General features: G+C 37.9%; 1 protein-coding gene across 1 annotated transcript; it reads left to right on the top strand.

Annotated features, from left to right (window-relative positions):
* The first annotated feature begins 362 nt into the window (after positions 1–362).
* On the top strand, positions 363–8,708 carry LOC148852196 (beta-galactosidase 15-like). The gene is made up of 20 exons (XM_088945749.1): positions 363–564; positions 846–941; positions 1,034–1,146; positions 1,246–1,315; positions 1,423–1,515; positions 1,634–1,777; positions 1,881–1,969; positions 2,058–2,163; positions 2,247–2,334; positions 2,465–2,583; positions 2,677–2,838; positions 2,933–3,129; positions 3,223–3,326; positions 3,440–3,549; positions 3,668–3,895; positions 3,974–4,185; positions 4,262–4,538; positions 4,651–4,752; positions 5,955–6,224; positions 8,247–8,708. Exons 1-20 carry the CDS (start codon positions 388–390, stop codon positions 8,706–8,708), a joined length of 3,219 nt encoding a protein of 1,072 aa, XP_088801875.1. The 5' UTR covers positions 363–387.
* The last annotated feature ends 3,697 nt before the right edge of the window (positions 8,709–12,405 follow it).

Here is a 12,405-nt window from a genome sequence, read left to right as displayed (position 1 = left end):
TGAGCTACCGTGACATAGAGCTTTAATGCCTTTCACTCCCTTTCACTCTATCAGCTTACTTCGAGGAGATATAAGAGTGCAACAACTTTTCGGAGGAGATATAAGAGTGTAACAACTTTTCGAAGGGATAAGATTAGTCGAGGAGATGGAAGGGTGTAACCGTATAACAACTTTTCGAAGGGATAAGATCAGTCGAGGAGATGGAAGGGTGTAACAATTTTTCGAAGGGATAAGATCAGTGAGAGATTAAGAAGATATTCGGATAAGGGTGAATAACTAGATGTTGGCTTCTAATGAACATTTTCGTTGGTTATAAATGTGGCTTCGTTGCATGCAGACACTATTCGTAGATGAGTGAGTTTTTTTCTGCTCTTGCATTGAAAGAGAATGACAATGGATGGTTTGCGAGCTCTTCAGCTACTTACTGCAGGATTAGTTTTCGTTTGTTTTTGCTTGGGTTCTTTGGCAACTGAAGTTACATACGATGGGAGAGCAATTAAGATTAATGGAGAAAGGAGGGTTTTGATCTCTGGATCAATTCACTATCCTCGCAGCACTCCAGGGGTATAGTTTTTTCGTAATGAAAATAATTTATGTTATTAGCGAGATTATATTATATATATCAAAATCATAGTTTCTTGTTGGATGTTTTGACGTGATTGTAGCATATCTTTGAAAGAAGCAAAGCAAAGAATTTTTTTTACTAAAATCCTTATCGGATAAGCTTTTATTTTTATTTTTTGAATGTATAAATGGTAGATATTTGAACAAAGAACCAATTTGAATCAAAGAATCACTTAGTTTATTTTTCAATCGATGTTATTAACTGTTTATGGGTAATGCAGATGTGGCCGGATTTAATAAGAAAAGCAAAGGAAGGTGGGCTTGATGCAATAGAGACTTATGTTTTCTGGAATGTCCACGAACCTCGTCGTCGCCAGGTTCTCAGACTTACTAGTAAATCTTTGTTTTTTCACGTCAAATTTATTTTATACAAGATATTTCTGACTTTTATTTTTTGTTTCTTTTTCAGTATGACTTTTCGGGCAATTTGGATATTATTAGGTTCCTCAAAACTGTCCAAGAAGCCGGATTATATGCTGTTCTCCGTATTGGACCTTATGTCTGTGCTGAATGGAATTATGGGTAGGCTTTATTTTTTCTCCTCCTTTTTGTATTCCAATAGTTTACATTATTTATCTATTTATTCGTCAAGTTTGTTAATATTCGTCTGTTTATTTTCAGCGGATTTCCTGTTTGGTTGCATAATTTGCCGGGAATTCAAGAACTTAGAACTGATAATCCTGTCTACATGGTAACTTTTTTTAGAGATTTTTATTTTTCTCCTTTTCTTTTTTATTTTTATTTTCTCAGTCAACTAATTTTTTTTATTTTATATTTGTTTGTTTTTATTTTATTTAGAATGAGATGAAAAATTTTACAACCTTGATAGTTGACATGATAAAGCAAGAGAACCTATTTGCCTCACAAGGAGGGCCTATTATCATTGCTCAGGTTTGCCAAACTATTAATTTACTTCTTCAGTTTTATATTGCATTACAAGATAATTTAATTAGTATAGTATGAACAATCAAATTTAGTTTTGTTTTAAATTTTTATTTATGTATAATAGATTGAGAATGAATATGGCAACGTCATGGGACCATATGGTGACGCTGGAAAAACTTATATCAATTGGTGTGCAAACATGGCGGAATCTCTAGGCATTGGCGTTCCCTGGGTTATGTGTCAACAATCTGATGCTCCTAAGCCAATGGTAAAGCTTTTAAATTAAATAAATGTTTATTTTGTTATTTCTTTAAATAGTTAATTAAGATTGATACTTAATAAGTTATTATTATATTATATTTTTTAATTAGATCAACACATGCAATGGTTGGTACTGTGATTCATTCACTCCAAACAACCCCAATAGCCCTAAGATGTGGACTGAAAATTGGACTGGCTGGTGAGTTTTTCTTTCTATTTTGTAAACCAAATTGTTAGCTTTTCTTTGTGTTTGTTAAGAGTTACTGAGGATTATAGTGCTGTTTTAGGTTCAAGAATTGGGGAGGTGCAGACCCACATAGAACTGCTGAGGATGTGGCCTACGCAGTTGCACGTTTCTTCCAAACTGGTGGAATTTTCCAGAATTATTACATGGTTTGTAACTGTTCCTTTTGATGCTTCTATTTTCTACGCTATTCTTCCTGGTTCATTATACAACTTTTTTCTTTTGTTTACAGTATCATGGTGGCACCAACTTTGGCCGGACAGCAGGAGGTCCTTACATCGCAACAACTTATGATTATGATGCACCCCTTGACGAATATGGTATAAATTTAAATTTAACTAAGCTCACATTGATTTGGTAGAATCAAGTAGGAAAAGAAAAGGATCGTTGTCTTTAACTTTAATCAGTCATGCCATTTGATATGGACCTAAGTTATTAGAAACTCTACAGGTAATCTCAATCAACCAAAGTGGGGGCATTTGAAGGAGCTTCATCTTGTGCTGAAATCAATTGAGAAGGTGCTTACCCATGGAGATGTTTCCCATACTGATTTTGGAAACTCTGTTGGGGTGAGTTATTATGAAATTTTCTACTCTTAAAACTTAAAAACATGGACTGGATTGAACAATTAAATGTAAACCTGAGTTCTTAATGATTTTTAGGCAACAATTTACGCTACAAATGAAACATCAAGCTGCTTCTTGAGTAATGCAAACACTACTACTGATGCTACCATCACCTTTCAAGGCAGGCAATATACAATTCCTGCTTGGTCTGTTGGTATTCTCCCTGATTGCAAGAAAGAGGTCTACAATACTGCTAAGGTGAGGATCCGTATCTTTATATTCCATATGGAAAAATATGGATTAAGTTATTGCAATAAAGAGTATTAAAATATTATATTTATTGTATTTTCAGATTAGTGCTCAGACCTCAGTGATGGTAAAGAAGGTGAATGCTGCTGAAGATCAGCCTATGAGCCTCAAATGGCTATGGAGGCCGGAACAAATTACAGAGACAGCTCTTGAGGGCAAGGGTCCAATGGTTGCCTCACACCTCATGGAACAAAAGTTTGTAACTAATGACGCAAGTGATTATTTGTGGTACATGACTAGGTAATAGTTTGTAACTTGCAGAGTTACGTACATGAACATTTCATTCATTGTTTCTGTTGAAGAGATTTATGATTCATGTCTGTGTTACTACAGTGTAAACATGGATGAAAAGGATCCTATTTGGGGCACTGATTTGACTCTCCTAGTAAATACTACTGGGCATGTGCTTCATGCTTATGTTAATGGCAACCATATTGGTAGGTAATTTGAAAGTCTACTTCGATCGAGATATATAGATATCTTAGAAAGAAGTATGATAACTGTTTTTCTTGTTTTTCTTTTCACTCAATTTTTGATTTACCATTTTTAGGTTCCCAGTGGGCCGAACATGGAGGCTTTGTCTTTGCTTTTGAGAAAATGATTAAGTTGAAACCTGGCAGGAATCAAATTTCATTGCTTAGTGCCACTGTTGGATTAAAGGTGTATATATATTTACAACTGATCATCGTTCCATGCATCCTCACAATTTCATATTTCCTAAGCTCGAACACTAACTTGTTCTTCTTGTTTGTTTCTTTTATCCGATATTGGTAACTAGAATTATGGTGCCATGTACGACCTGACACCAACTGGAATACTTGGTCCTGTTGCCTTGATTGGAAAGAAAACTGGTGCGGAGATAGTTAAAGATTTGTCTTCAAACAAGTGGACATTTAAGGTTGGGTTGAATGGTGAGGAGAAGCAACTTTACAATGAAGATTTAAGCCATGATTCGGAATGGAAATCGGAAAATCTTCCCACAAACAGGATGATGACTTGGTACAAGGTATATTTTCCTGCCATAATTTGTTTTCTGTAGTTTTAGAAATCACACGTTCTAATTCTTGAATTGTTTTATTTTCAGACAACCTTCAAGCCTCCTCTAGGAACAGACCCAGTTGTGGTGGATTTGCAAGGTTTGGGTAAGGGCCATGCTTGGGTGAATGGAAAAAGCATTGGACGCTACTGGCCAACTTTTCTTTCTCAACAGGATGGTTGCAGCAACACATGTGACTATCGTGGACCATATAGTGATTCTAAATGTGTGACTAATTGTGGTCATCCATCTCAGAGATGGTAAGAAGAATGTCTTTCTTGTATTTTGATGTTTAGAGGAGCCAGAAGTCTTACTAAGTTGTGCAAATGTTATTAGGTACCATGTCCCTCGATCTTTTCTTCGGGATGACGAGAACACATTGACATTGTTTGAAGAGATGGGTGGCAGTCCTTACCTTGTGAACTTCCAGACTGTTACTGTTGGTTCAGCTTGTGCCACTGTACAAGAGGGAAAGACATTGGAGCTCTCATGCCAGAGTGGTCAGACCATTTCAGAAATTCGATTTGCTAGCTTTGGTGACCCACAGGGCACTTGTGGATCTTTTGTCAAAGGAAGTTGTGATGCCAAAGATATTCTGTCTACTGTTCAAAATGTAATTTCTCTCTCTCTCCCTCTCCCTCTCTCTCACTATGATCTCTCTATTTGCTTTTCTTTTTCACTATCAGAGCATATTTATTTTTGATTTTGTTCTTGTTCTTTCGTAGGCATGTGTTGGAAAGGAGAGCTGTTCTATTGAAGTGTCGAAGAATGCTCTTGGAGCTCCCAATTGTGGCGGGAATATCACCAAGAGACTAGCAGTTGAAGCTGTCTGTTAGAGATTTTTAACTTTTTTTTCTATTAATTACCAAACAGTTGTTAGGTATATCATGTTTTCCTTTTTTTTTTTACTTTTTCAAGTTGTTACCTAGATAGTTTAGGTTTTGTTTCAAGAATTTTAGAATAGAATATTTTGACAGGGCGGGATGTCATATATGAGAAACAAATCAAAGTTTGAGTTCTAGTAATATTAAAGTTAAATTAATTGTACTTCAGTGCCTTTCCTTCTTCTATGGATTTATTATCTTGTAATCTCTGTTTGTTTGCAATGCAATTTGATTTGCACTAAGGCAAATGCGTGAGAGTTGAAATGAAATTGTAGTGCAAACAAAATTGAGATTTTCATGAATCTTGCTCCCATTTGTTATAACGATCGTTGGACACAAAATTGAGATTTTCATAATCCTCCTAAGCCATGAATTAATTTAAGTGACTATAACAAGGAATTCCTGCTCATCATCGTTCATGTGACTGACATATGGGTTCCATGAGAAGAGTGATGGTGAACATTATGTTGATTCAAATTGAGGTTGGTGTAATCATTATTCTCGTGAACATTATTGTGTTGGGATTCTAAGAGAAGTTGAGGCAATTTTACAGGTAAGCTAGATTTTTATGTACAGCAGCCCACCTTTTTCTCTTTCCCGAAATTCCTTATCACCTTTTATCACTACTAGAATTCCTGTGTTTAGAGGCACCTGGCTAGAGGCTGTCGGAAAAAACGCCTCTGTATTATATCAAAGAAGGCAGACTGATTGGATTACTTTAGAAAGTAGTCGCTAATTTAAGTTTTGGCGCTCAAACACCATTGAGCACACAACATGAAACTCTCTGGAAGACTCTTCACAACACAAAAACTCTCTCTCTCTTTCTTCTTCCTCTCTTTTCTCTCCCGGGTGAATTGAACGGCTTTCACTTTCTCACAAGGAAAAACGTGGTTCCTCTGTTCATTCTTCCTCTCTCATTTCTCTCTTTTTTCCCTCATTTCTTTTCTGTATGTTCTCTTTACTCATCTTTTCCTCCTCCTCTCTTTCTCTCCCATAGAAATCCCTTTTTCTTTACCCTCAAGAGGAACGGTAGGAAAGAAAGAAGCCTTCGACCCAATGCTTGGATATTATTCGGTAGGTGGGATTAAGGTGAGAGCCTCCTATCCATTTGGATACATTTCTTACTTTATATTTGTACATGTCAGTTTGGATTTAGTTTTCTAATGTATTTCCACAGATGTATTATAGTTGGACTCATTTCTTGCAATGAACAAGTTGTGGGAACTGTATTGAAAGAGAACCTCAACGGCAGTCAATCCAGTGGTAACACTAATACTTCCGGGGAAAGTACACACATGACTTTTAACTTCCCGTTTGTTGAAGGAAATCCATTTACTGCCGCACTGTGGGTTGGAGCAGAGGAATTCCATATGACTGTGAATGGGAGGCATGAAGCATCTTTTGCATATAGGGAGGCATGGATCATTTTACTCATAAGTTGTAACAAATATTGAATAAGTTAGGTGTATACATTAGGAATTTTCAATTCTAATAGTAGTGATTCCCACCCTTTTGACACTATTTCTATCATTGCAGAAACATGAACGATGGTTGGTTAGTTGAGTAAAAGTGGGAGGTGGCTTACAGATCTTGTCTGCCTTGGCTAATGGCTTGCCTGTCTCTAAAGATATGGATTTGATTATTGATGCCGAGCAACTCAAACCACCTCCAGTCTTGGATGCAGTATAAAGTAGTACGCTCTGGGGATGTGGCTGTCCGCTTTTTTATTGGTCTTGTAAGTGATGTCTTAAGTTTGCTAGGAGTTTCATGTTCGTCTGATTATTTTAGGTACTAGATGAGATAAGAATATAGGTGTCAATGGACTGGGTTTAGGTCGAAATCAATCTAAATCAAAATGAATTTGAACGTATTGGGCAGTTTTGATATTAAATTATGTTATCTTGTGCCCACCCACTTCATAAATATGTTCCGAATTAATTTGAGAAAAATCCAAAGGCAAATTTTCATAATGGTTTGTGGTGGATGCATAAGGCTTGGGCCTAGCGGGGGTGCAGCCCCCGTGGTGGTATGGACACGACCCATATTCATCTTATAGGTCCAAACAGAATACGAAGTGTTATATATTTCAGGGATTTTCTCTCTTATACCTAGGGTTGAGTCTTCTAATAAACGAGTGAGACATTAGGTGTATTTAGGGCTTAGGGTTTTCTATGAGAATACAATTCTGTATTTCTTCTCCATTACCAATTTCATAGTGGATTTCTGTTCTTCTTTCACCTCTTGACGTAGGCTATAAGCTGAACCACATAAATCTGTGTATATTCTCTGTACTTGTTTCTCTTTATTTCTATTTTACTTTCATTTTGTGTGTCATTTAAATCTATTTTCTTGTATATTTCTACAACAAATTGGACCAGCCCAAATTAGTCCAAAATATTCATTGGATTGGACCTGGTCCATTTATAATGGAATCAAATTGGACTGAATCCGGTTGGACCTAATCCAGTCCAATTGGCACCTGTACTCGCATTCAGTGAATTGTTAGGATAAACTTCTCGAAGAGGATATTATCCCTTAACAGATCTATAGTTTCCTCTTCTTTATGGAAAAGCTGGTACGTGGGATCAATATGTGAAGAGCGATGAGTCATGAAAGTCAAGACCGCCAGAGCACCTATAAACATTTCCATACGAAAATACATACTAGCCTGTCCTCCAAGGAATGCTCCATCATGAAGGAATTCCACGCCTTCAGATAAATACATCTCTTCTTCAGGGTTTGCCCCAAATAGTTGCATATATATATATATCTATATATATATATAACACCCAAATAGTTCATAATTACTCAATTGCAGGGGTTGTATTTCTACTAAAAACCATTGATGATTTCTTAAAATTGACAATCTGACCCAGCTAGTTACAAAATTGGTGAATGATAACTTTCAAATTGTTGATCACCTCTTATAGATTTGCTTTCCCAAATAAAAGTTCATACGTGAAAAGCAGATGATTAATTCCCAAGTGAGATTGAGGGAATTTAAAACCCTCGACATTTACCTTAGAAGTGGCCAGAAATTCCAGATAAATGATAGTAAGGAGATAATGGCCAGTCTTGCCTCAACCCTTGATGATAACACACATGGAATTCAAAGCCATACATGGGTAAAGTAAGGAACAAAAGTTGTCATTAAAGCCTAATAGATTCAAGCAAGGAATCAAGTAGGGTCATTTTACATGGTCATAATGTTAGAGGTAAGGACCTCACGCAACTCATGCTTCAGAGTCCAGATTTTCATAGATAGCCACATCAGCTTTCTTTGATAAGTATATTTTGTTGTAACCTCCTTTTAAATTTTCAAATTGCTGTGCTTACCCCTTTATCATGTAAACAGAATCATTATAAATACAAATAGAATCAGCCGCAGACTTTCTAAGGCTGAATTCATTTTTATCCAAAACCGTTTATGGTATCAGAGCACCGGGTGTATCCCTAATTTTTTCCTCTCTGTCATTATCAACCATGGCAAGTGTTGGGATAGAAACTCTATCAGTATTGAGACTCAGATTGAGTCATTGGTGGTTGGTTGCACTAGTGCCAAAGCTCTCTGGGACACATTGTACCGTCTTTTCTCCTCCACAAGCCAATCTCGAGTTCACGATCTTAAGTTGGAACTTGCCAACATTAAGAAAGGGGAGCTCTCAGTTGCATATTATATTCACACAGTCAAAGGGCTTGCAGATTCATTGGCTGCTTCAAATTATCTCATCTCTAATACAGATCTGCTCCATTATCTCTTGGGCAGATCACTAGTTGAGTATGACAATTTTGTTCTTTCTGTTACTATCCGATTGGACGCACTTACTCTTACAAAAGTTCAGTCTTCTTCTCACTTACGACAAAAGACTAGAACACCATACCTCCTCTCGTGTTATTGATGTAGGATCAGCCAATTTGGCCAATAAGACTCGGGACACCAACTTAGGCTTCCCCCAACAAAAGTCTAATGGTGCACCTCGTAATCATAATGGCAACCCCACCAATTATCAGCCACGTAATGGTGACTATAACCGGCACAACAATTCTTCTAGTTCTAGTCAGGCCACTGGAAAACGAAGCAAAGATTACTCTATTACTTGTCAGTTGTGTGGATACGTTGGTCACACAGCTGCAACGTGTCGTCGATACTTGGATCTAATGGGACGTAGTCCGCAGAAGCTTGGTGGCACAACCCATACAACTTCTACTGGTTCACGTAGGGATTTGAATCCGTACCCTGATTTTGGGGCTACCGATTACCTGACCACAGATTTCCAATGAATATTCTAGTGATGATCAAATTGTTATTGGTGACGGAACAGGATTGCAGATTTCTAACATTGGGTCTTCCGTGATTCATTCTCATTCTGGCTCATTCTTATTGCAAAATATCTTATGGATCCCACATATTATCTGTTAGCCAATTTTGCAGAGATAATAATGTTACATTTCTTTTTGATTCTCATGGCTTTTGCCTAAAGGACAATTTGACAGGGAAGTTTCTTTTTCTCTATGAACTCTGGGTTGATGGTACCTCTTCTCCCACCTCCGGAGCTGTTGCACTTGTGTTGGCGAACAGACTTGCCTTGAACATCCTAGCCCACGTGTTACCAAGCATGTTATTTCTCGTCACCAATTTACCAGTCCGTAGTAAAGATGTTACTATGGTACCTCTTCTCCCACCTCCGGAGCTGTTGCACTTGTGTTGGCGAACAGACTTGCCTTGAACATCCTAGCCCACGTGTTACCAAGCATGTTATTTCTCGTCACCAATTTACCAGTCCGTAGTAAAGATGTTACTTTTTGTCATGTTTGTCCTTTAGGCAAGAGCCAGACTTCTGTCCTTTCCTAGTAATACAGTAGCTAAGGCACCTTTGGAGATGATCTACTTTGATGTTTGGGGACTTGCCCCTTGTCCCTCAGTTCAAACTTATATGGATTTTTCCTATGGGGTCTCAATCTGAAGTTTCCACTTTATTTGTTGCATTCAAGAACAATGTTGAGAATTTATTCGATAATAAAATCAAGATATTTCAAACTGATGGCAGTTCCGAGTTCAGTCCTTTGCGTTCTTTATTTGTGGACACTGGTATTTTACATTGTAAATCATGCCCTTACATTCATCAACACAAGGGCTGGATTTCAAAACTAATTGGATTTACATTTCCCGTAATGTAATTTTTAATGAAAAACCTTTCCCCAATGCTGAGCGGGCTTCTTCTACCACTACTACATATGAATATATGATACTCGTCCACCTGGACCATATTTGGTTACAGGGGCACCTCTGGTTCTGTATCCACGCACTTCTAGGAATAATGGGCTGCATTCTTCAACTTGGGACCCAATTGGCCCATCGGCATCTTCTCCTACAAATGCTGGTCAAACTTATTCTAGTATGGGCCCCACTACCATTATTCCTTGCTCTTCCACTCATATTGGGTCAAATTCATCTATCTAACTTGGTCCCCTATGATGCTCCTCCTTTTATTATAAATAATAATGGGTCAAGTGCTTCTGATTTGAGCCCTACTTCATTAGCACCTCTACAATCTTCTTCACTCGTTATTGATGGGCCTTCCTCTACTACTAACATAATTGCAGTACCATCCACCGCCCGTGAATCAACTCATCCCATGGCAACCCGTGCTAAGAAAGGGGTATTTCTGCCCAATCCTCGGTATGCCCTCACTGTTAGCCCACTTTCTGAGACAAAACCCACATGTTATACACAGGTTCTAAAGACGCCAAATGGGTTGTTGCCATGGCCGACGAATTCAAAGCCCTCCTCAATGACAATACTTGAACTTTGGTTCCTTGGTCCCACCACCCTCAAATAAGAATGTTGGAAATCGATGGGTTTACAAGATCAAGCATAAACCCGACGGGTCTGTTGAGCACTTCAAGGCCTGCCTTGTTGTAAAAGAGTACACTCAAGAAGCAAGCTTGGACTATGATGAGACCTTTAATTGGATAGTAAAACCTACTACTATCAGGGCTATCCTCTCTCTTGTTGTTTCCTATCATCGGCACATTCGTCAACTTGACGTCGTTAATGCTTTTCTCAATGGCATTTTACATGAGAAAGTTTATATGAAACAGCCAGTGGGTTTTATTGACGCCCGTCATCCCTCTTATGTTTGCAAATTGAATCAATTGTTGTATGGGTTAAAGCAAACTCTTCGCACGTGGTTCACGCGGTTGGGAGACTTTCTACTATCCTTGGGTTTTCACAAGTTCCGAGCTAACACTTCTCTTTTCTTTAAGCATGACAATGGTTACATTCTTATCTTATTCATCTATGTGGACGACATATTAATAACTGGATCTTGGAGTTCATTGCTTTCCTCTCTCATTGCTCAATTGTCCTCCTAATTTACTTTGAAAGATGTTGGTGAAGCCCATTATTTTCTTGGGTTAGAGGTGCATCATACTACCATTGGATTTCATTTATCTCAACACAAATGTGTATGATCTCTTGACGCACACCCATCTACATGAAACTAAACCCATGCCTACTCCTATAGCTGCTTCTACTAAATTGGTTGTTGATTCTGGTTGTCCGCTAGAAGATCTTTCCCCCTTTCGCAGTGTCATGGTTGCATTGCAATATGTCACTCTTACACGACATGACATAGTCTCTTTTATTAATAAGCTATGTCAATTTCTCAAAGCTCCCACTTCTGAACATCTGTCAGCTACCACCTCCATCATTACTTACTCTGATGCAGATTGGGCGAATTACCCAATGGACCGCCACTCTCAAGGGGGTCATTGTATATTTGTTACTTCTAATTTAGTCTCTTGGAGATCCAAGAAACAAAGGATTTGTTTCATTGTTTTATGATCTAGCACAGAATTCGAGTATCGAAACCTCCTCTCCACTGCTACTGAAGCTACTTGGCTTCGTATGTTTTAGTTTTTTCCTGCCCACCACTCCTGTTATTTGGTGTGACAACCTAGGAGCTAAACAATTGGCCTCTAATCCAGTTCATCGGTCCCGCACTAAACACATTGAACTTGAAATTCATTTTCTACGGGAAAAGGTTGCTAGCAACACACTCTCTGTATAGTTCACTCCCACCTTTGAGCAGATAGCTAACGTGCTCTCAAAACCATTGTTGCACCTCGGTTTCTTGACTTTCTTCCCAAGCTCACTGTGTGCGAACCCCCATATCACTTGAGGGGGTGTTAGAGATAAGGACCTCACGCAACTCATGCTTTAGAGTCCAGATTCTCATAGATAGCCACATCAGCCTTCTTTGATATGTATATTTTGTTGTAACCTCCCTTTAAATTTTCAAATTGTTGTCTTTATCATGTAAACAAAATCATTATTATAAATACAAACAGAATCAGCCGCAGACTTTCTAAGGCTGAATTCATTTTTATCCAAAACCGTTTACATAAGCCTTAAATAAGTCAATTTTCAAAAGAAAGAAGCCATACTTGAGCTGGATTTATTCACCAAATGGATAATTTCCCTAGCTACACCTATATTGTCTAATATTTGCTTGCATGGAATAAAAGAATTCTGATGTGGAGAATATAAACCATCTATATTGTCTCATTAATTGGGAAGATGGATTCTGGATC

The sequence above is a fragment of the Nelumbo lutea genome, chromosome 5 (genome assembly GCF_056320005.1).
Source record: "Nelumbo lutea isolate HS-2025 chromosome 5, American lotus-T2T, whole genome shotgun sequence".
NCBI classification, from domain to species: domain Eukaryota; kingdom Viridiplantae; phylum Streptophyta; class Magnoliopsida; order Proteales; family Nelumbonaceae; genus Nelumbo; species Nelumbo lutea.
The sequence above is the reverse complement of the archived record's forward strand: the minus strand, read 5'-3'. Positions and strand labels throughout refer to the sequence as shown.

What these genes read in the sequence shown, in the direction of transcription:
- LOC148852196 (XM_088945749.1), top strand. Translation starts at nt 388, where the DNA reads ATGACAATGGATGGTTTGCGAGCTCTTCAGCTACTTACTGCAGGATTA. An exon ending in TTTTCCAGAATTATTACATG is followed by an intron (nt 2,164 to 2,246) that starts GTTTGTAACTGT and finishes TTTTGTTTACAG; the next exon opens with TATCATGGTGGCACCAACTT. An exon ending in AGAGACTAGCAGTTGAAGCT is followed by an intron (nt 4,753 to 5,954) that starts GTCTGTTAGAGA and finishes TGTACATGTCAG; the next exon opens with TTTGGATTTAGTTTTCTAAT.